At 42.2% G+C, this 23,260-nt stretch overlaps 1 protein-coding gene across 6 annotated transcripts in view; it reads right to left on the bottom strand.

The window, feature by feature from the left end:
- Window positions 1-23,260, bottom strand: part of TRIM2 (tripartite motif containing 2) — a 144,325-nt gene that overhangs the window by 53,824 nt on the left and 67,241 nt on the right. For 4 of the 6 annotated variants that reach the window (XM_019534491.1, XM_019534494.1, XM_019534489.1 and 1 more), the window contains exons 2-3: window positions 5,805-5,986; window positions 1,248-1,485 (exon numbers count right to left, since the gene is read on the bottom strand). In XM_019534491.1, the coding sequence (XP_019390036.1) occupies window positions 1,248-1,485; window positions 5,805-5,938 (372 nt within the window). In that variant the 5' untranslated portion in view covers window positions 5,939-5,986. Of the gene's footprint in view, window positions 1-1,247; window positions 1,486-5,804; window positions 5,987-12,212; window positions 12,345-20,991; window positions 21,312-23,260 lie in introns of those variants that run through there. The other 2 variants (XM_019534492.1, XM_019534493.1) reach the window with 2 other exon arrangements.

The following is a 23,260-nucleotide window of genomic DNA, read 5'->3' as shown; positions in this document are numbered from 1 at the left end:
CTCTCTCTCTCTGGGAAAAAACTATTGGCACATGCTCAGCACTGCACAAAAGCAGCTACAGTACTTCTGTACTATGTGCAGAGCACATGTGGCATGCTTCTCTGTGGAGGTCTCTGGCACAGTTGTGAGGTGAGGTGGACGTGCCTTAAAAGTGCAAAACAAAACTACAAATGAATACTTTGGTCAATCAATAACTAGTATCACTGAAGCATACAATAGGTCTGTTCACCAATCTAAATCTAGCAGATCAGTAATGACAGGGTGAAAAATTGTTGCTCTGTACTACCAGTATCAGATAAAGCACTTATTTCTATTATGACAATATCTAAACTGAGTCATGAATAAAACGGTCTGCAAAAAGTGACCTTGAAATTCTGGCACAAATTTCTTGGATTATAACAAACAAAGCATTCACTTTACGGCACAGCAAGGATAAGTTTTGCCAACTGGGCTGCTTTATATGCATGCATGATCAGGGCTAAGAGAGAAGAGTTGCAACGTTATCTTCCAAATCACAGATAATTTCCAAATGTTTAAGTGACTGAGTGCATGAGAGAACTGCAGCTATTTTGTAATAATTTAGGCATACTGTATCTTGACTCCATTATTGGGACATTTACTAATTAATACTGTATATTTATGTTCTTTAATTGGGGACTGTATGAAATAAAAAAAAAGCATGAAGAAACAGAATTGTTTAGGATACGCCTTTTAATTCTTTTGCAGATACCCGAGGTTGACACATGGGAATTTAGAACCCAGGGCCCAGTTTAAGAGTGTTAGAATTAAAAATCTGCTTCTGGATAGGTAAGGGCACATGAACTGCCTCCTGAGTGGGTGAACTCAGCAAAACCAGGAAGTACAGCTAGAATGGTAACTATGTTGCAGTGTGCTCTGGAAAACAAGCAGTTCACCAACCATATTAGAGAGACAATAGCAACTGAGCTGAACAGTAAGAAGACAGATTACTTTGAATACTGTAAAATGTTCAAACCTAATCTATTATGTATAAAAGCATCTATAATACACATAAGAATATTGATAATATATATCATTATAGGTTATAATATATATACCTCTAGCGGCTTCTTAAAATATTAGGTTATATATGTATATATATATATTAGAAAGAAAGAAATTCTGGGGCTCAGACTGTAGTTAAATATATTCAGACTGTAGTTAAAAAACAGCCATTAAATGCCAATGTAATTAGTTTGTTATGCATTACAGTAGCTCACTGCACTTACATTGCCATCATGGTTGGGGCAGGAGAGCGGTTTTCCTGCAGCAACAGCTGTGACAGTCTCCAAGATGGAGGACTCCTCAATGCTGTTTTCTGGTGTTCGCTGCAGGACATCCATCAGGTTAGTGATAAAGAAGTTGTTCTGGAGTGCTGAAACACCTTTCTCTGGCAGAATGGAGGTCTGGCGGCACACTGGGCAAGAAAGTGTTAAACTGTGGGCTGGAATGTAGTTCTGTAAGCACCTATTATGAGGAAACATTGAGAGAAAAAAACGAGTATCATTGAAATGGAAAGGTTTTTGTATTTTTAAAAGAATTGTTCTAACTTGTAACACCTGTAATCATGCCTAGTAAGGGGGAAATTAGTCATTTTCCAAGTGAAAGATGAGGATCATGAAGCTCAGGAAGGAATGTTTTTCTTAAACCTTTTCTCCTCTTTCTCTCCACCTCTACACACCAATATTTATGCAACTTGCTGACATTATTATGACGGTTTTATACCATCTGAGAATGGAGGAAACTGCAAATGATGGTGTAGCAAGGTGGGAACACCCCAACCAGCCACAGTACTGGTCTCCCACCTGCTGCCCACTTTCTCTTATGCCATGACTTGTTGTTAAATAATTATGGTCTTAATTAGGCGGGAGGCTGCCCTTTGAATGCCCTGTTCTCCTGGGCCTATGTATGCAGCTCTAACTATCCCTGTACTGCATCCCAAGCCTCTCGGATTACATGCTATTCAATCACTGGCGCTTGGCCAGGCCCAACTAGACACACCGTTGTGTCTCTCTCACACTGCCATGTTGGTGGCCACATTCATACCACCCCTGTCTCCCCGGGACCTCTTATACTCTGTTGGCTCTCACCCAGTCTTGGGCTTAGCTCTCCGCTCTTCGGTCAGGCCCGGTGCAGTCTCTCAGGCATCTCCTGCTACCCCACTGTGCACTGATTGAGTGATTGCTCAACTGTGGGCCTGGCCCCACACCAGAACATAATGCCTCTTCCTCAGGCCCATACTCATGCCCCTCACTTTCAGGGTCTTTCCTTGGCCTCTGGCTCACCTTTGGCCTCAGGAGCCTGAAGGCTTACTAGGACCTTGCAAACCCTGTTCTCAGGGCTTCACCTCATTCTCCAGGGTTGTACACCCCACTGGGGCTCAGGTGCCCATCTGGGTGTGCCTGGCCCCATCACCCATTCTCCAGGTCTTACACCCCAGTGAGCTCAGGTGCACCCTGGGTGTGCCTGGCCCAGAACTCTCACTCTCCAGCGTCTTGCACCCCACATGGGCTCAGGTGGCCACACCTGGGCACACCTGGCCGTCTACTGCCTCTGGTGTTAAATAATCTGCCCAAAGGTAGGGGCTAGGCCTAAGGCACCCCTCCTTGCCTTTCACAGGGAAGGTAACTGGTCTGGCATTTCCTGGGGGCTCCCACACCACCAGGAGCCCCACCAGGTCATCCTTCCCCAGCAGGGTGCAGTTTCAAGTTATGACCAGGACCAAGAGGCCTCCTCCTTCCCCATAGCCTCTCCCTCACCTCCAAGTTGTTGCAGGAATAGCAGCTGTACCAGGAGACGTTCATTCCACAGAAGCACTGCCTCCAGCCCTGGTGCCCTGAACCTTAAAACGGCCGCTCATCAGAGACAGGGCCAGACATGCCAGCTGCTTATTCCATCTCTTAAAATGGCAGACACCATAGGCATTCTGCCATAGATGGACCAATGAGTTGATATGCAATGACAAATATGTTCCTATGCCAAATATTTGTGTCTCCCTTTTTTATTTGGCTACAGATTTCCTTTTCCTTATAAATTCCATTTTTAATTTACATTTTTTGTTTTAATACTTTACAACCAAGTGAAAACAATTGGAAGCGTCCCTGCTGATTTCAATGAGATCAGCATTTGGCTTTTGATTATATGCTGACATAAATCTCAATGAATCTCAAAAATTTCTCAATCCGTATCCATGTGCATCATTACACTTGCTCCAAGACAAAAAATAAACTATTTTGTAATTTATTTTTTACAGTATCTTATTTTTTAATAAGTTTAAAAAAGAAAACCCTAATAAACATGGTCTGGCACAAACAGAAAATACAGGTTTACAACTAGACTTGTGAGGTGGGATATTAGTCCCTGTGTTAGTCCAGAGGTCCCTGCTGTCATTACAATCAATTAATCTGGATGTGCAGAACTTCCTCTAACAATTTCAAGTGGTCAGAAACTCAAAGACCCTTCTTCAAGTGGAAGAAGGCACTTCTTCAAGAGACTAAATGAGCTACAGATCAAGTTCCATGTTGCCTTTCTCAGGAGGTACAGTCTGGAAAGCATATTTTAATCTGGAGTGACAAAACATGGCTGTGGCTATCCATCCTCCCTTTTCACGTCTTACAGTTCTGCTCTGACCATTCTTCATCCTTCCCCAACACGTCTCTTTGCTGTCTCTCCATTAAAGAAAGTTGCATTCATCAGCCCTATATTTGAGGAATTCCCCAAGGGGTAGATACAACCTCTTTAGATAACCAGATTAGCATAAAAGTGTTTCACTGACAGCCAAAATTGACTTTAGGAGTTTCTAGAGAATTTAGAATCAAGATACGTATGACATTCTGAGCAAAATCTTGCCTCCACTGAAATCAGTGTGGATTTTGCTACTGACTTAAATGAAACCAGGATTCCATGGTGTGTGCCTTCTACAAAGGACCTACATTATTTCATTCAGCTCACTATGGAAAACCAATACCATATTTGAGAGAAGCAATTTTTAACACGGCAAATCTAACTGGAGAAAGCTGGTTAGGAAAAAACATTTTTTAAAACTTCCTAAATTATATGCTACCATAAAGCATTGTTCAACTTAAATTCATTTAATATATGGAACCATGGATAAGAAAGTCCATCACAAACCAGATCTTGTTGTCAAATTTGTAGCCTGAATTTTTTTAAACTGATTTTTCCATAACTTCCATTTGTTTTTTCTGCTACTTGGTGGAAAATACAGCATCAATATTACTGCTTATAGCTAGCTACCTGCTCAGTATATTCAACAGAGCATAACAGAAATCAGATTTTTTTTTCAGATCTCCTTTGAAATTTTTCTACACCAGTCACCCAAACTGCAAAATAATGAGAATAGTTTATCACCAGTTATTAATATTTTATATAAGATGTCTAATACTTGGACATTAAAAAATGGGATAATTATTTCTCTGCTTAGTAAAACAACAAAGAAAGTTTTATTGCTTCTAATAATGGGCTAATCAATAAAAAATTGAGGCTATTACTCTAACATCCTTATCTGATTGCTCATCATTCTTATGGTGTTGCTGGTGCAACTCCATTTGTTGGCTTCCCTTGTTTTACTTCTTTTTTATACAGATAGCATAGGAATGAGATTTGAGGCTCTTTAAAATTTAAGGCAAACTAGGAAATACAGAGTTTTCAGCAGTATTACATGCAATGTGCATTCCCATGTCAAGACCTTTACATTTAGAAATAATGTCTAGAATAAGAAGCACAATGGATTTTTAAATGTTGTCGGCTTGATTCTCTTCTCACACCAGTGCATACGCACCAACTTTTATTTTTGCCCTGGGGGGCTGAAGATGATGCCACCCTCTCCCCCTGGCAACACAGCCAGAGCAGAGCTGAGCAGAGCCCATGGGAGGGTGAGGGGCAAATATGATCCAAGGGGGGCCATGGCCATTGGACCCTCATGTACTTGGCACCTATGATACCAGGAGTAACTCCATTAAAGTCATTGGAGTTGGACTGATATTGTAGCCAGGATGGTCCAGGAAAAATGCAAGGGTCAAGGTTTTTTGTGGATAACTTTTACTGGATCTTTTATAGGATATAGTTGGGAGGGACAAAAATGAGCTTTTAGTAATCTGTTTTGGCAGGAAAGTGGCCAGAGGTGCTTCTGTCCTGGTTGTGAAAGAATTAGTTCAAGCAAAAGCACATCTATATCCCTCCCAAATATACAGGTTGTCCAATAAAAGGTATCACCCACAAAAATCCTTGACTTCTGCATTAAGGTCAATGGAGTTCCATCACTGTGAAGCCAGAGCACATAGAATCAAATCCACAGTATGCAGAATTTCTGCAAGAAAATGTTTACCTTTTTCTAGAAATCTTAATGTGCAAAATATTTCAGCCTTTTTAATGGGGTGAGACCAACCACAATTTTTTAATTGATGTAGACAAGTAATTTACAGACCTCTGTAACTGAGCATGGTTATGGCTCTTTTTTAACAAAGCACTTAGAAAGGCAGTGAGGGAAGGAAAATTATAACCTGTTTATAAAAAACAGTAATAATTGTCCAGATATTCTGTAGCTGTCTTCTATTTACAGTCCAGTATGAAAAATAGCAAGCCATCGCCACATTTTAATCTTTTAACTTAACTCACATTTAATTTTTACAGATGAAGAGCACTGTCTCCAACCTGAGATGAAGAAGGGTCATTATTGATTAAAAAGTAGCTAAAGATCTCCAAGAGCTAAAGTCTATGATAGTTAAGTGGGGAAAAATTAGAGTTACAAATGGGAAAAAAATTCTCACCTCTCACAGAAAGTGTGCAGACAGGGAAGTACTTTAGGGTTCTTGTAACGGTCCAGGCATATGCTGCAGATCAGAAACTGTTTGTCAATCTGACGGACCACAGGACTTGGGATGTTGGAGCCTTCACTGGCCATCCTAGACCACTGACATATGGGTCCCGTTTTCTTCTACCCAGCACGGTGCTGAAACAAAGGGAAAAAAAACCCAAATCAACATCTAGCTCCAAATACTCTTCATCTTGATCTGGGAGCTAATATTTTCATTTCATCGACATTAGGGATGGAAGGGACCTCGGAAGATCATTGAGTCCAGCCCCCATGATTTAAATCAGAACAGGCCAGAATGAAGCCTTTAAAATGCTCTATTACGACACAGAGCTTGGAAATGGTTAGACATTTCTACTACACTATAAATAATAAGAACCTAGGTCAAAACTAGGGGTGCACTGATAGAGACTTTTGGGGCCAATACCATTTTTTAAGGAGGCATATCGGCTGATAGCCATCTGATTTCCAATACACAGCCCAGCAGCTTGAAGAGCAGTATCCGGCTGGTAAGTCTGTTGTGACGGAAGGGGCGGGAGAAGGGAAGGAGCATGGCGGGGTGGGGGCAGATCAAGGCCCCTGAGGTGAGGGACAGAGTAGGGCTGGGGCAGGGGCTGGGGCTGAGGCAGGCGCTACCCAGCCAGGGCAGGGTGTGGAACGGAGCTGTGGTTCGTCTAGGGTTGGGGGGGGTGGCGCAGCGAAGTGGGAACAGCTCCCACTGCTGCACACACCCCGGGAAGGCATGCGGGGGGTGCCCCTGGATCTGTGTGGGGCAAGAGCGGGCTGCCACTGTGGGCTGAGGCCAGGGCTGCGTTGGGCTCTTGCCAGTGGGGGGCTGGGCTGGGTTGTGCTCAGGGCAGGCAGCAGTGGCACTGGGAAAGGGGTTACTGGGGGAGGGGCTTCAGCCACCCCAAAATTCACCATAGCCCCCCCAACCCTGCCTGCCAATGCTGCCGCCTGCCCTGCCTCAAGCACAGCCTGGCCCAGCCCCACTCCAGGAAGAGCCCAGTGCAGCCCTGGCTCCAGCCTGCAGTGGCAGCCCACCCTGCCCCATGGAGATCTGGGGGGCATACACCCTCTATGCCCTTCTGGGGTGTGTGCAGCAGCAGAAGCTGCCTTCCCTTCCCAGCACCCCCTGGACGAGCCATGGCTCCATCCCATGCCTCACCCTGCCCTGGCTGGGCAGCCCCTGCCCCAGCCCCACTCCGTCCCTCTCCATGGGTGCCTCAATCTGCCCCCCCATACCCCTTCCCTTTCCCCCACAACAGACTTACCAGCTGGATGCAGCTGTCCACAATGCCGGGCTGTGCTACATGCTGCGCTGCCTACACGCTGCACTGCAGCTGCACACATGCACAGGGCATTTATTGGCCAAATTATTAGCCACATCAGGGATAAAACGCTGATTTCTGATACAGTCAATTGTCTTTATATCAGTGCTGATCCAATGTCGGACTGATACATCGGTGCACCTCCAGTCAAAATAGGTACTCTAGAGAAACATGTTGCAGCTGCATTTTGAGAAGTACAAGGTTGATTCTGATCCAACATCATCTTAAAGACAGCGCTTTGATGGAAAGGATTTCAGACTGGTTTGTGCCCAACCTTTGTCAAGAACCTAAAGCATTGAAAGGGCTTATGCTTGAAGTGCTTGACCTGCGCCTGACTCTTCCTTATACCTGAGGAAGAGAACTTGATGTGCAAAAACTTCTCTGACAGCTCTCCAGACTACATAGTTGGTCCAATAAAAAATATTACAAAAAAGTTTTGCATCTCGCATGTTTCCTGGACCATCACTGCTTCAACAACTTTCCATCCTGAACTGCCTTACTCAGCCAAATTGTTCTTGCAGAAAATTAGTTTTAAAATAGTTCATATAACATACTTTCTTGTCAGTGCATGTAGGGTAAGTACAGACAGTCAAAACTCCGAGATAGAATCGATATCAATTCAATCTTCGCAGGTTAATCTAAGCTGTGTAGACTGAATCAATAAGCAAGTGAACAGACATTCATTTTTTATTCTGGAAATGCAGCCACATGCCTTCTGCATACCTGGAAAGGGCGGGGGCAGGGGCAGGGGCTAGGGCTGAGGCAGGTGCTGACCAGCTGGGGTGGGGTGCAGGATGGAGCCATGGCTCGTCTGGGGTGCTTGAGCTTGCTCAGCTGGAGCAAACAGCTTGGGCCAAGTCTAGCTTGCCTATCCACCCTGCAAGGTGGCTTTGCAGGGTAGGTGCAAAGCATCCTGGGATGCTGGGAGACTATGAGTTAACTTCAATCTGGAGAGAATTTAGGAAAGAAATTCAATAAACTGATGTAACCTAAATCAGTTTAGTCTGATACTGCATCTATCAACATTCATTTTAAACCTGTTTCACCCATTTTGAAAATAGTTTATGTACACTGAATTTCTGTTGTGTTACAGGTTTGAACCAGTTTCTTATGGCTTATGACAGCTTACATGTATTTCTGTCCCTAGCCATAACAACTAAGGTGTGACACATTTAGTCTCCATAAGGGAAAGAAGTTTAGTCTTCAGAGGACGTGTCTACACATGCTGATACAAGGCATGTTAGCTTGATTTAAGGCACATTAAGGGGGCACATGTATACATGCATGCCCTTAATGCACCTTAGAAATGGCAATTTTAGGTTATTTGCGAAAGCAGGTATAATATTTAGGTACAAATAGCTAAAGCACATTAATGCACATGTAGACACATTAAGGTGCATTAACAACATGTATAGACTGACTTGGGGCTAACTTAAATCCCACGTCAGTCTATGTACACAGCATTAATATGCTTTAATGCATGCATGTGTGGATGCAAGCCTAAATTGCCTTCATGCGCATTAAGTTAATGCACATTAAATTCAGGCATGCCTAAATGCATGTGTAGACATGCCCAGAATGTGGGTTTGGGAAGCATGGAAGAAAGTGCTTAGATATTACCCTAATAGATGCAAATTAAGAATGCAATCAGTTGGCTTAGACAGACGTCTTAAAAGTAACAGACAACGAAGATGACACATTCCCTCCTGTCAGCAGGAAGCATGAGCAAATGCAGTTAGCAGACAGGGAAGCAGAAGGATCAAGAAACTTATTCAGAGAAAAAAAACCCCAAACTATGGCTGTACACAGACAGGAGCAGCACAGTCATTTACACATGTTCCCTTTCCAATCTGCATTGATGCTCCTTTGTCAGTAGATGACAGCAAGACCACACAGTCCTGTCCCTGGAATGAACTACAATAGCCATACAGATGTACAACAGGACATTCTGGAAAGAAGTGTTACTACATTTTATCCACCATATCTCATTGAGACTCGAAGAAGTGAAACATAGGGCATGTATGACTGAGACGCGAAGAAGTGAAACATAGGGCATGTATGTCTGTATGATCCTAGGACAAAAGACCTTCCCCTGCAATAAATGCAACATCTGTTCATAGCCTTAAAGAAAATGAATGTCCCCAGAGTCAAGGAGTAAGCCCATCCTACACCCCTATGGCTGAAGTCTGCTGATATTTCTTTTAGCAAAAAGAACATAATGGAGTCGAGGGGGTGGAATACAATCTGACAGCACAACAACAAAATTTGTTATTGTTCATAAACTAAGAAATCAGAAGTACACTTGGAATTGTTGCTCACCTAAACCAATGGCTCCAAGGCAGGTTTAGGGAAAAAGAAGCTTGGACTCCAAAGAATAGTATTAAACACACAGACAATGTACAGAAGGCTGGTGAGTATTAAGGACAGAAAATGGGGACAGGAAAAGGGCAAAGCAAGGCCAGACAAAAGACCAGTAGGTCAAGGGAAGTAATTATTTCCCCTGTATTCAGCACTGGTGAGGCCACATCTGGAGTACTGTGTTCAGTTTTGGGTCCCTCACTGCAGAAAGGATGTGGGCAAATTGGAGAAAGTCCAGTGGAGGGCAACAAAAATGGTGAGGGGGCACATGACTTATAAGGAAAGACTGAGGGAACTGGGCTTATTTAGTCGAGAGAAGAGGAGACAGAGCAGACTTAATAGCAGTCTTCATCTACCTGAAGGAGGGTTCAAAAGAAGATGGAGCTAGACTGCTCTTAATTGTGGCAGATTACAAAACAATGAGCAATGGTCTCAAGTTGCAGCAAGGGAAGTTTAGTTTAGATATTAGAAAGAATTTTCTCACTAGGATGGTAGTAAAACACCGGAACAGGTTATTCAGAGAGGTGGTGGAAGCTCCACCCTGGGGTTTTCAAAACCTGGCCTGACAAATCTTTGGCTGGGATGTCCTAGTTGGGGATGGTCCTGCTCTGAGCAGTGGGTTGGACTAGATGACTTCCTGAGGTCCCTTCCAGCTGTAACTTTCTATGATTCTATGACTTCAGTTACATTGACATATTTTTACACCAGTGCAAGCTCTCCAAAATGAAAACAGTAACCCAAGTTGTCTATGATGATTATCACACGGACCTAGGATTCAATGGAGTAACACAAAGTTTATATTTTGGCCCATAGTATTCTGTAAGAATTGTTAGTATAGCCCTCTATATCATATGCAAAGCAACTATTACAATTCAAAGCTGAGACACTCAGATTTTACTGTTCAAGTTGTATGTTTAGTTGTAGGCTTTATTTATATTCTATGTGACTAATTATTTCTAGGGTAATGGGAATAGTTACAAACATGCTGCACTGGCATCTCCAGGACATCCTTTGGGGATTAACTCATCATCAGCAACACAGAAAAAAATTATTCACAAACAAAATTATGGCCCAAACTCGTTTATGATAAACCTGGATAGATGTAGTATAAGATTTAACTGATTTAGGTTTTATCAGTTTATTGAACTTTTGTCCCAGATCCCTGAGCTCTTGTAATATGGTTTAAATTAAACAATAAGCCTCCAAATATTATTCTTTCAGGAAAAGCCATTCTATAAACCTTCAGTTACAGACTACTACTTTCAAAAGCACATACAAAACTTGTTTTGTTTCAAAAGAACATACAAAACTTTTTCTTCACTGCTTAATAATGGTGCCCATAATTTAGTAGCACAAACAACTGGAATATGAATTAACAATCCGTCACCACTGAAAATTAAGATAAGGCTTTGGATATCAATATGTATACATGCAATATATTTATCTATCTAAACCTGTAGCTTAATAGACTCAGAGGAGAAAGGACCCCACCCACCCATGTGAACCTGATTTGTATTTCTCTAAACCTATTCCAGAACAAGAGCTCTGAAAAAGCAAGCACTCTTTGTCACCCATTCAATACTCATTCGCAGCTTTCCTGAAAATGACATCACTTTATTTCCATTTTTTATCTTTCTGTTAGAAAATACACTTATAATTTTTTGCTAAATATATCCTTCACAGCACAGAACAAAAAACACTGGGCCCTGTAGAATAATGTAAAATGTAAGAACCTGAACCCAATAAGCATCCATAAATTCAAGAAGGAATATCATGACTCAGCCACACCCTTCCAAACCAGAACTTCCTATAGAACGGCTACGATTGTTAGCCTTCTACAAACAAGGTGTTATCTGAGTTGGTCTTCAAAACATCCATAATTACATCAAAACCAATACTCTTTCTATAGATTGGTTTAAACCAGTCTTGAGAAACAAAGAACTTCATTCTCAATTAAATTGCACTGTTTAAAAAAACCCCATAGAAAACTTATAACTGTTAAATACTATAGGAGTTTTTAATAAAAGAGCAGAACTCTCTGTTTTTGGATATAGTGCTATCACAGAACTCCACCCAGCCACAATGATGACTAGATTCAGACTGCAAGAACTGTCAGAACAGACCATATCGTTTGCTGTTTGTTCATCTGCTACTTATCAATGGTATTCAGAACCCAGAGGGTCTATTCATGTATTATGAATGAATGGGTTTCCAGTGGCAACGTTTGCAATGGAACTGTCAGGCCTGGCGTTCTGTAGGAAGGGGTGGGGGGGATCTAAATAACGCTGGTTCACAGATAGGAGAAGATTGGGGTAGAATTCCTTAAAACAGACACTTTGCCAGCCTGCATTTATAAGCATAAAAGGATAAAATTTGATCCAGTTACAGCAGAAGCCCCAGATTAATCTATTCTAAAACATACTAGGTTAAAATACTGAATAAATTAACCACCACCATCCTATAGAAACCTAGCACGCTGTATAAAAAGGCTTGTTAAGCTCATTTTTGCATTCTATTCTCTCTCGTACAGTTTGGTGCCTTGTTATTTAAAACACAGAGCAAGCATCTTCCTTTCTGAAAGCATGCAGCATCATAAAGAACAAGCAGGGAGCCAGCACAGAGGGAGGAGTAGCCACCAAGAATAATACTGAGCAAACTTGAAATTTCAGACCTACCCATCTTTGTAGATAAATAGCTTAATCAGTGCAGTGCTGAGAATAAATTCCTCGCAGGGATGGAGCTGCTGTTCCGCAGTAATCCAAAGGAACAAAACATAATTCTGTTACTATTTCAAGTTTAGGAGCTTCAGGAGTGAAACTGTTAAAGAATCCCTATCAAAGCACAGGCATTATTAGAGGCAGAGCATAATTTTTGTTCTAGGTAGTGATGCTCCATTCCATATAAAGGACAGGTGGAAAGAAAAATAGAAGAAACAAGAGGAGGCCCAGTGAAGCTGTCATGAATTTTTTCCCCCCTGGGTCATTAACAAGTGGGAGACCCCTTCAGGATTTGAACCAATCAATCTTTATTTAGCACATCTTTTTCTCACTCAGCCTGTGTAGAAAGACTGCAGCAAACTGTGCAAAGGATTGTGGGATAGGGATGCAGCAGAGAGCTGCAATGAGATTCGCTGTTTTTTTTTCCCCTCCCTAGTCAGCAATCAGCTGTTTCAGGCTCAGCAAAGAGCCATTGAATTTGGTCACTATTACAGGATTAGCAGTCAGAGGCAGCTACCACTGTGCATCTGGCATATCAAGGCAGCTAAGAAATACAAATGCAAATATTACTTGCAAATCAGAATTAGGACTTAACTCAGAGGGAGAGTAAATATTATACAACATCAATTATCTGAACAGTCACGAGAGAAAACGAAAGCACTTTCATTCACAGTGAAGAGAACAGTTTAGGATAAATGAATTTCACTCTGACTTTTCGAGATGCAGAGTACTATGAAAAATAGTGATCTCCTGCCACAACTTTCAGCAATGTAAAAACTGTATTCTGTGGCTCCAAATCTGTTTAAAATGAGCTAAAGAATCTCTAAAAATAAAATAAAATACTTTTAGTATATAAAAGTAGCAGAAATGTCCTACACCACAAACTGGGGATTTCACCTTTGACACTATCAAACAAGAACACAACAGAATCACAGCTGAATGTTTAGGGGCTTTTTTCACTATCATTAGAGCAATGTTACATGCTTCTATCTTACTCCATTTACCCGTCAAAAAAAATCACAGCTTAATGAACAGGAAAGCTATTACTGACTGTAGGATGAAACTAGCCAATAACAACAATGGGGCTGAAGGTGGGGCAGGGTAGCACCTTAGGCTAAGTACAGACAGTCACAAAGCCCAAGGAGGAAAAGGTTCACTTTTCACAGGTTTTTCTAAGCTGCATAGATTCAACCGATAACAAACCGAAGGCACATTCAGCTTTCAGTTGGGAAGGGCAGCCAGATGCCTGCACTGGCCCAGGCCAAAAGGCAGCAGGCACTAAAGCATACCTCCCAGCCTGCCAGCTAAGCCCAGCCAACCTGGGGCCATCCCTGACTGGCTGCCCAGCACCGCCCCCCCCCCAGCCACCTGCTGTTTCTTGGGAGAGGGGGAAGTGCCCATTTGGTACCAAGGGGCCACCCACTCAGGGGGAGCCACCTCAGGGGTTTTCCCCTGGCCTGTCTGGGGTCCCCTGAGCCCTGGCTTCCCCTGCCATGGGAGCTGCAGGGATTTCCTCCCCACCCCCTGCTCTTCACCGTCTGGCCACTGCTCAGCCAGCCCCCTTTCTGGAGAGGTGTGACTGGCCAAGCAGCAGCTGGACTGCCTGGGGGAGGAAGTGGCAGCAAAATCTTCAAGGCTCCCATAGCAGGAGAGGCTGGAGTTCAGGGGACTCCGTATGAGCCAGGGGAGACCCTCTGTGGTGTCTCACCCCCCATGGGCAGCACCTGCCACCAGGATGGGGAACTGCTTCCCCTTTCCCACCTGCAGGGGTGGGCCGTGTAAGGGAAAGGGGGTGGACAGCTGGGTAGACCAGGGTTCAGGGGCAGGCCTGGGGCTGGGTGGGGAAGCTCTGTTCCCCTTTCCCCCCACCCCACCAGGCAGGGTACAGGCTAGGAAGCAGAAGCTTTGCTGCCTCAGCTCTATGACATTTCAAGGGTGGAGCCAGCCTGGCTGGGCTTGAGCAAACCATGCAGCTGAGTGAGGCTAGTCCACCTGCCCTGTTGGGGGGGCGGGGAGGGGGTTGGGGGGGTTGCAAGGCATCCTGGGAGACTGCAACCTAACTTGAGTCAGGAGGAGATCTGGGACAGAAGTTCAATAGACAAGTTTAATCTAAATCACTTAAGTCTGATTCTACATCCCTCCATTTCTATCTTAAACCGGGTTCAGCCAGTTTGAAACCAGTATGTGCACTGAACTTCTGTTCTGTTACAGGTTTAACCCAGTTTCCAATCACCAAGGATCCTGGTTTTCTCTGATATAAGAAAATCCCCAATTTTTTAATTAAAAAGGGTAACCCTAAATCCACATTTTCCTGTGATTAAAATGAAAAACATCTATCTATCTATCTATCTGCGGTGTTTCATTTTAATCATGGAAAAATGTGGATTTGGGGTTACTTTTTTAAATCTGAAAATTGGGGATTTTCTTTTATCAGAGAAAACCAGGATCCCTATCGATTACTTATACTGATTTATATATAATTTCTGACCCTAGCCTTAGAGACTAACTGTTTCAGAGGCACAAGCTTCTATAGGCAAGCAGCCTACTTTGTCAGATGCCAACAGCCACAAAGCTTATTTACAATGTTATGTCCTCAGGTATGCAGAGCAGGTCATTAGGAGAATGCTGTTGTGTACACGACCTACTAATTGAAGGTAAAAAGAAATTAGCATTGTCCTTCCGTAGCCTCAATGGCAGGAGGTATTTTTTGCATACAAGATAGCGTCTGCATTTTTAAATATACTGAGGCCAAATTTATTTTGAAAAAGAAAAAACAAATTATACCTGAAACTACAGCTACCAGATGTGTTCAGAGCTTTCGCAAACAACAGGACTCCGAGGACCCATTTACATTAAAGAGAAAAGATCATTTTCTCTGTTTGTGCCAACATGGCTTAATTAGACCAGACCTCATAGTTTTAGAAATCATTATTGAAACTTGTCACAGACACTGTTTCCAGAATACAGTTATTCCTTTCCTGAGCTGATCAAGTAAAATGCATGAAAGTTATTTTAGTATGAACTAAACTTGATTCCATTATTGCAATTTTCTCTCAAGTGCAGATAGCACTGTGACCAGCTCCTGAGAGCTTTTCACTACCAAAAGCTCTGGTTGAACCGTACGATGTAAACACAGCTGTTTGTTACAGGAAAGGAGGGAGGCAATTCTGAGATTTTATCCTGAATAAAGAGGAAAAGTTAAAAAAAAAATCAAAATGAAAACAAAACTTTTCATGAACTAAAATATTTTGATCTTTGATATTTTGATCATTACCATATTAAAAATAAAGGTATCTCCATATTTATAACATTTATTATAATATGAATTCGGAATAAAAATGCAACACAATGCATTTTGATAATTTCCCATTGAAGATAATTTTCTGTCAAAACATTTCAAGTTTCCTAGGGGAAAAAAAGTCTGTTGGAATTTTGTTTTATTTCTTATACAGCAACACCTTACCATATTATAAATAATTAAATAAAAAACAGTAGTAAAGTACTCTATATACCATTTACACTACAGGTCTAATGGTGTTGGCCAGACTGGTTTTAAATCAGTGAGGCGGCAGTTGTGGCAAAATACGTTGTAAAATGGATTACAGTGAGAAATGATGTGCTAGGGATGTGTGCAGGCTCTGGTATCAAATAAGGCTCTACCACTTCCTTCAATCTTTACTGAACTCTGACAGAGGAAGTAAATTAGGTAATTTTTCTTTTAGCAGTGAACTAAAAATAGTTACCTGACACCAGGATTCATAGTTTAAAAGCCTGCCTCGAGAGTTTGGCTTAGAGCCATCAACATCTTTCACTCCCCTAGCAAGGCAATCTGGGGTACTTTTTCTGCCAATTGGACAAAGGACATATTTGAAACAAAAACAAGACATCAGAATTCACAACTGACACTCCCTGAAGTAAAAGACAAAATATTCAGGGATATGCACGCAAGCAGCTTTTAGTTATTTACCCCCCTCAATAGCTACAACCATAAAATTTACATATAACAAAATCACCAACAGAACTACAACTACTGTATACAAGTTACTGCTCCCTGTAAATAGAAATACTGATAGTAATGACTACATACCCCCTTGAATCCCAAAAGAGACCACAACACAACATATGGCTGAAGAAGGCTGCCAGAGAAGCACTGCTACAATCATTCTCACTAAAAGATACTACTACATATCAGCAACATAAAGGACCATGTGTCTCAAAAGTTCAGTTTTCTTATAACTAGCTCCTGAAAGCACCAGCCAGTAAAGACCTTAAGCTCTGCAAATAACTCCTCTCCCTCAACAAAATAAAAATGTGATAAAAAATGAGTGGCAATGCAAATGACGGAAGAATGGCTGCAGCAGTTCCCTTGACAATTTTTGGTTTTTGCATGTTTAATGTTTGACATGTGGGTTTCTTTAACCCTAGCAAAAAGGAAATGGATTTACAGCTCAATGAACAATCTTGCTGCACTTTACTAGCAGTCAGCTTCAAATAGGTTTTTACAATAAGCTGCTCGCCCGTGGGATTTCCTTCCTCCCACCCCCATCTCCACCCCCAGTGCTGTACAAAGTCAATGAAATTAGTTCTGAACAGAAAACATGATATAACATGTGCCACCTGCGTACTGAGATGAAGCTAAGACTTCCCACTTTGCTATAACAACAATGTAGCTCCTTCTGTCATTTTATTGTTATTCCCCCCTTCAGTTCCAGTTCCTTTTCTTGAAGATCAGCAGTAGCAAATTAAAAAAACAACTAAACTCAGTACTAACTGGGTGTCATACACTCCACCATATATAAGGGGGGTGGTCTGTGGGGCGTCACAAAGATTTTTTTGTGTTTGTTGTAACTGATATGGCATGTGGTCTCATCAAAAAGCTTATGTTGTGCTGTATCCATTGATGTTGATTTTGTCACTGTATAATTATGGTATGCTATCTATCTACAGTTTTATGATTTTGGACATGGTTGAGTTAAAGGAACTCAGGGATACCTATTTATGGAAATGAGAGTAGGTACAACTGCTAAATACCTCTGGCCATTTTCTTATCAGGGCAAAGAAAATTGGCCCTCTTAATCACAAACAGAAGGAGTCACTGGTGGAATGGGCCTACCTGTTATTTTCTGCTTGTGATGGGAAAAACACAGTCATTTAATAGCACAGGTATCCAAGAGAACTGGCCCATCAGCCAGAGGTGCTCTGGGTGCCTGGGGAAGGCAAGACATTTCTAAATGATTCTGACTCTGAGCGACTGGGTCAATGCTGATGCAGAGGGCTAGCTTGAACGTATTTTAAGAGCAATCTGTGTGATATGCCTGATCTCTGGATTTTCTCAGGTTCTGGAGGAGTCCAGGTCCCTGGCAGTCAGGGATGGCAAGATCAGCGGGAAGGCTGATCACTGAAAATACTGGCAGGTCTCTCTGAAAGACTAGGTAGTTGTCAGGTGAGAAGGTAAGAAACTTGACTTTTGTTCGATCTTCAAATTTATGGCCAGTTTTATTTCTATAATTTTTTCCTCCTATATAATAAATCCTTTTGTTGTTTTGTCTTCTCACTGGTTGGCTATGGTAAAGAGCACAATGATATTCCAGGCTTCAATCCTAAGAAAGGGGAACCTAGACTTCTGTCATGACGCAAATGGAATCCACCAGGAGCTGGCAGAGACCCCCCTGCTGCAGTTGTAAGGTCCAGTATAAGGGTAGTGAAGCTTAGGTTTGCAGGGATAAAGAGAAATCCCGGGCCTGTTCTTTGGGACAAACAGCAAAGATAGCAAGGCAAAACACAGGGCTCCATGGGTTAGTGACATTGAGTTTTAAAAACATGTATGTATAATAATACTTTAGATGCAGACTATCTGTGCAGAAGTCTAAACTCTTAAGTTGGCCAAAACACCAGTAATCGAATGCGTCCTGTTATATAAAAGTTGGCCAAAACACCAATAGTCTAATGCGTCCAGTTTGTTTAAGTCAGCAATAGTTACAGATAAAAAAGACTGGGTGAGTTTAAACATAAGGGCCTAACTGATGCAACTCAAGGACAGTATTAAGACTGTGCCCAGTAAACAAGAGAAGCATAGGGCCAGAAATCAATTAAGCCAAATTAGCATGCTGGAAATGAGGCCTAACTGGTGAATAAAATAATGAGAAGATGGGCTATTTCACCCTTCACCCCTGCTTTGAGTTTCTAATTTGACAGCTATGCCAGGAGAACAGGAGGTAAGAAAGAAACAAGCTCTACCATTGTGGCTACCACCGCTACTGTCTCCTGGAAACTACTTGGACACTATTGGGCTTCTGTTATCCTGGTGGTCAGGGATGATCAGATCAAGCTGTGGGGAGGGGACCACACACACACACACACACACACACACACACACACAATTTTGTCATCTCAGCTAAGTTCTAACTAACACATGGGATGAGACTTGAGTTCCAGCAGTCAGTCCCTCATTTGTGCCTCCTTTTCTTTGCCCACATTATTTCTTCTCTCTTTTTACTTTTTAAGAGTCTAGCTTACATTGCCAAGACAGCATCTTTTGCAACATGGGTTGTTACTAGAGATGGCTAAAAGCAATGTCTTAACCAGGGCCAGGTACACATTTGCCAGGTCTTGGAGGGGCTGGTAAGATCAAGCACTGTGCCTGCCTTTTTTTCAGCAGCACCATCAGAAATAAGTCACACAAGGAATGCCAACTGCATTTTCTGCCTTTATTCTTCCTTTATCTCCCCATTTCTGTGTTTGTATCTTTCTGTGTTGTTGCTTTTAACAGCCAACAGGAAAGGAAATAAATTTAAAACAAATTCCTTGCTTGCTACTTTACATTTTTAATGCTTTACTTTTTTTTAAATCAGTTTGATTTCTTATTAAAAGGACAGAAAAAGAATGAATACTAGCTATGATTGCTATCCAGCCAAGTAGGCTAAGGTTTCTGTATTAAAAATCCAAAAGACCTTTGATCAATGTTTATTCTTACACACACCTTGGAGTAGGAGTACCAAGTTTGCTTTGATTATCTCATTTCATTGTAGCTTCTCTAAGTACCTGTTCTAAAATGTCATTTTATATAACAGCACTGTCAATGACTCACTGTTCCTACAGGAAGTAGAGGCAGTTTTGAAAGCATCTATCTACATCTGTAGGCATCTCAGCACCTTTGAAATGTGGCCTTTCGGACCATGTTTTCAGTGATGCTAGGTACCTTCCAAATAGAGCAAATGACACTGAAAATGCTAGGCAAGTCCAACAGCAGTCCCCAGCATGAAGGCTAATCCTTTTCAAAGAATACATCTTCATTCCTTCTCTAAGTGTCCCTCCTTGGCCTTCCACCTCTTTGTCCACTCTGCAGCCCAGAACCAGCTAGACATGGGTTTGACTTAGTAGCTTTCAAGCTCTCCTTTCAGGCTAGGTACTTAAACAGGTTTGTGTGCAACTCCTGTAATCAGAAACTAGTTTAAGCCTGTAACAGAGCAGAAGTTCAATACACATAAACAAATTTCAAAATGGCTGAAACTGGTTTAAGATAAACCTGGTTGAATGTAGTATCAGCCTTAACTGATTTGGGTCAATCTGGTTTATGAAACTTGTGTCCCAGGCCCCTTCCTGGTTCAAGTTAAATCACAGTCCCCCAGCATCCCAGCATGCTTTCCAGCCTTGGGCTAGGCTGTGCTGTCTACCCCAGAGAGCAGGGCTGGCTCCACCCCTCTGTTCCCTAGCTGGAGCAGTGAGGGCTGGCTGACGGAGGCGGGGGGCAAGCCTGGCTAGGGGATGCAGCCCAGTCTATAGGAGGAGACTACCCCCCTGGCAAACCCCAGCTGGGGTCTGGAGCCAGACAGGGGAGCTAAACACCCCTTCCCCCACTCCAATTTACCACTGGCTGTGACTGTGGACTATAAATCCCAGATGCACCTGGAAGCAGAAAGGGGAAGTGATGAACAACCCTGAAGAGTCTTGCTGCTGTAATTCTGGAGTGCAAATTTCAGAGACCTTGAGGGCAGCAGAAAGAAGAAGTAAACACACAGCCAGAGAGCCATACCCTAGCACGCCCGGAGCTTTTGGCCTGAGCCACTGCAGGCATGTGGCTGCATTTCCTGAGTCAAAGGTAAATAAATGTCTATTAACTTTTGTTTCAACTTAATCTGTGCATTTTAGATTAACCTGCAAAGACTGAATCAATTCAGCCTCTGGTTTTTTTTGACTGTCTGTATCTAGCCTCATAAAGGGCATAATATGAAATAGCCTATTACTTAATTCTTTTTCAACCAAGACAAAGTGGTCTGCTTTGCTCCACACTGCTTCTATATCCTTTTTTTTAAATCTGATTTTGTTGGCCCGATGTAGAATTCACTTCAGCAATGTACAGTACAACATCCAGCAATCACAGTTTACCATGCAATCACTGAACAAAATGAATTCACTAATACCTGGCAGTTCCCCTGGAACTGCTTCTTGCAATCATAATTACTTTCCAAAAATAAAATAATTGTTCTAACATTTGTCACAGCAACCTATTTGACTATTAAAATGGGTAGAAACCTCCCATTAATTCCAAACTACACCAAAACGTAAAATGTTATAGTGGCTTGCTTTCTTCCCATTATTGCAAAGTCTTGGTCTGTTATTTTGTATGATGGGATATTACCTCCTTTGACTTTAAAATGCATTGTAGAAAAGAAGGTACACAAAGTCTTGAAGTGTTCAAGGTTTACAGTGATTCTAACACTACTTCTGCTCCACAAACTTGAGGGAGGTTTCTCTGTGATGCAAGTGGAAGTTATGCTCCTACATTGGTGTGTCTGGAGTTGGAAGACTGAAGCTTTCAGTTTGGGCTACTTTGGAAAGCTTTTTCCAGGTAACAAAAAACACATGATGAAAGGATGTTCAAATAAGAGGAATTTTACTTGAAAACACCGCCAACAAGCCAATATGTTTATTTTAGAAGACATTTAGAATTCTATTGTGCCTAGGTACTTTATCTACCATAATGTGTTAAGTCATTGCTCCTCTGCTTCCTCTTGTATTAGGCATCATGTTACTTTTTCATATAATTCACATACAAGAGCCTCTCCAGGGGAAAAATATAAATCATAGGAAACTAAGATTAGGAACTGCACCATAGTTCTACCAGTGTGGAAAACCAAGCCAAAGTATGCCAGGCCACCAAACATGGCTAAACCATAGTTAATTTTCAGAGGAAGGAGAGCTAAACTCCATTTTAAATTTCTCTGCAAAAAGAAAAGAAAAAAGTCCTGAAGGCCATAATATAGCATGTTTCAAACACATCTATACTGTGAAACCGTATTTATGTTAGGGGCCTTTAGCAAATAAAATCTCACCCATGCTATTTCTGATTCAGCACTAGTGTGGGGAACTTTTACTTTCAATAAAGAGAAATGCTAAGTAATTAGACCTACTTTTGTGACCTTTCTGATGGTCTAGTCTGAGAAATGAAAAATCCTTAGGTAGAACAAAGTCTAAAACCCAACTAATTTTTAACTATGCTGAAGCACAGTTGACCTGCAAACTGGTACTTTGTATAGGTACTTCAGCCGAAATAGGATCAAATTAAGAGAGAGAATAGCCTTGCATGATAAAACAATAAAAATAAATGTCAATATCTTTTTAACAAGTTCAATTAAAATATATATGGGTTAATGGGCCAAAGATGGTCTTCAGGCATTTTTTGCAATTCCTGGTGCTTAAACTTGAACAACAGAGGTTTTACATACATTGTTACTGCTATTGTTGCTGTTGTGATACAGGACTGATGTTTTCAAAACCAGGAAACTGACAGGCTTGAACAATTATCCTAAATGGCAAGAAACCTAACCAGCCAGATGGTAAAGGAAATAGAAAACAAACCAAAATGTATTGGAAGGAACGTGATTCATAGCAAGATACAATAAATGGAACCTAAAATTATAACAACAAACAAGAGCAATGGGGAAGCACTTTAGACTTCCCTGCTTGCAGACTGAGCAAACAGTGTGATTCAGGAACACAGTGCAGGGGCAGCAGGATTCCCCTTCCACCTACAGGACAGGCTGGGTTGTGGCACAGCCCCTCTGCAGCAGCTTGTCTGGCCTGAAGTCAAACATGGTGGCTGCTCCTCTGTAGTCTTACACAGCTTCTGCCACTGGATTCATTCCTCCCCTTTCTTTACAGTCCTTCCCCAATGGCACCTCCATGCCTGCCCACACAGCAAGAGGTTCCTTTCAAGTGCACTGCGTACATCTGTTTTACCCAAGCCCACAGGATCCCCAACAGGATGTAGGCAGCAAAGGGGTTTACTGAAACCTTCCTGTGCTGAAAAAATCTCACTCTAACCTTTTACACTGCAAGACTATGCTTATACATATATGCGCATGCACACACACACACCTAGGCACGTAACCTGGCAGCGTTGTTACACTGAGGTACAAACTGTGTCAGAGTAACCTTGGCAGAAAGTACTTCGAATGGGTTGTAAGAAAGACCATGCACACAGGGGCTCACGCCAACTGTAGAAGTGTCTACCACTCCCAGTTAAATTGCTGGGAGTTTTGAGTATAGTACTTAATCCTCATCAGGATCAGACTCGATGTCTTCATGACCTGCATTCACCCAGCTCATCCCTTTTAATATGACTTCAGTCCTGCACAGACATTCTGTTTCTCCTTGAAGTGTACAAATGTTCAGGAGGTTTTTTCTCCCTAGAGCAAAAAGGTCTTGGGAACAACCAGGGTTAAAGCACTCCTAGGAGAGTTTCTCCTGGGAGAATGAATATCTGTACATGTTTCCTTCCGAGAAAAACCGCAGCATAGTCTTCCAGCATCCCAGGGTGCTTTCTCCTGCCCCCCACCCCGGGAGACAGTGTGTTGCTCACAGCACTCTGCTGCTCCAGTCAAGCAGGTAGCAGAACACACCACCTTGACAATCCTCACATTATGCAGCCAGAGCCAACCCTAGGGGTGTGTGGGGTCTGGGACATATCAGCCTGTGCAGGGAGTGGGGCTAGCGAGCGGCTGGGG

The sequence above is a fragment of the Crocodylus porosus genome, unplaced genomic scaffold (genome assembly GCF_001723895.1).
Source record: "Crocodylus porosus isolate Cpor-Errol unplaced genomic scaffold, CroPor_comp1, whole genome shotgun sequence".
Lineage (NCBI taxonomy): Eukaryota > Metazoa > Chordata > Crocodylia > Crocodylidae > Crocodylus > Crocodylus porosus.
The sequence above is the reverse complement of the archived record's forward strand: the minus strand, read 5'-3'. Positions and strand labels throughout refer to the sequence as shown.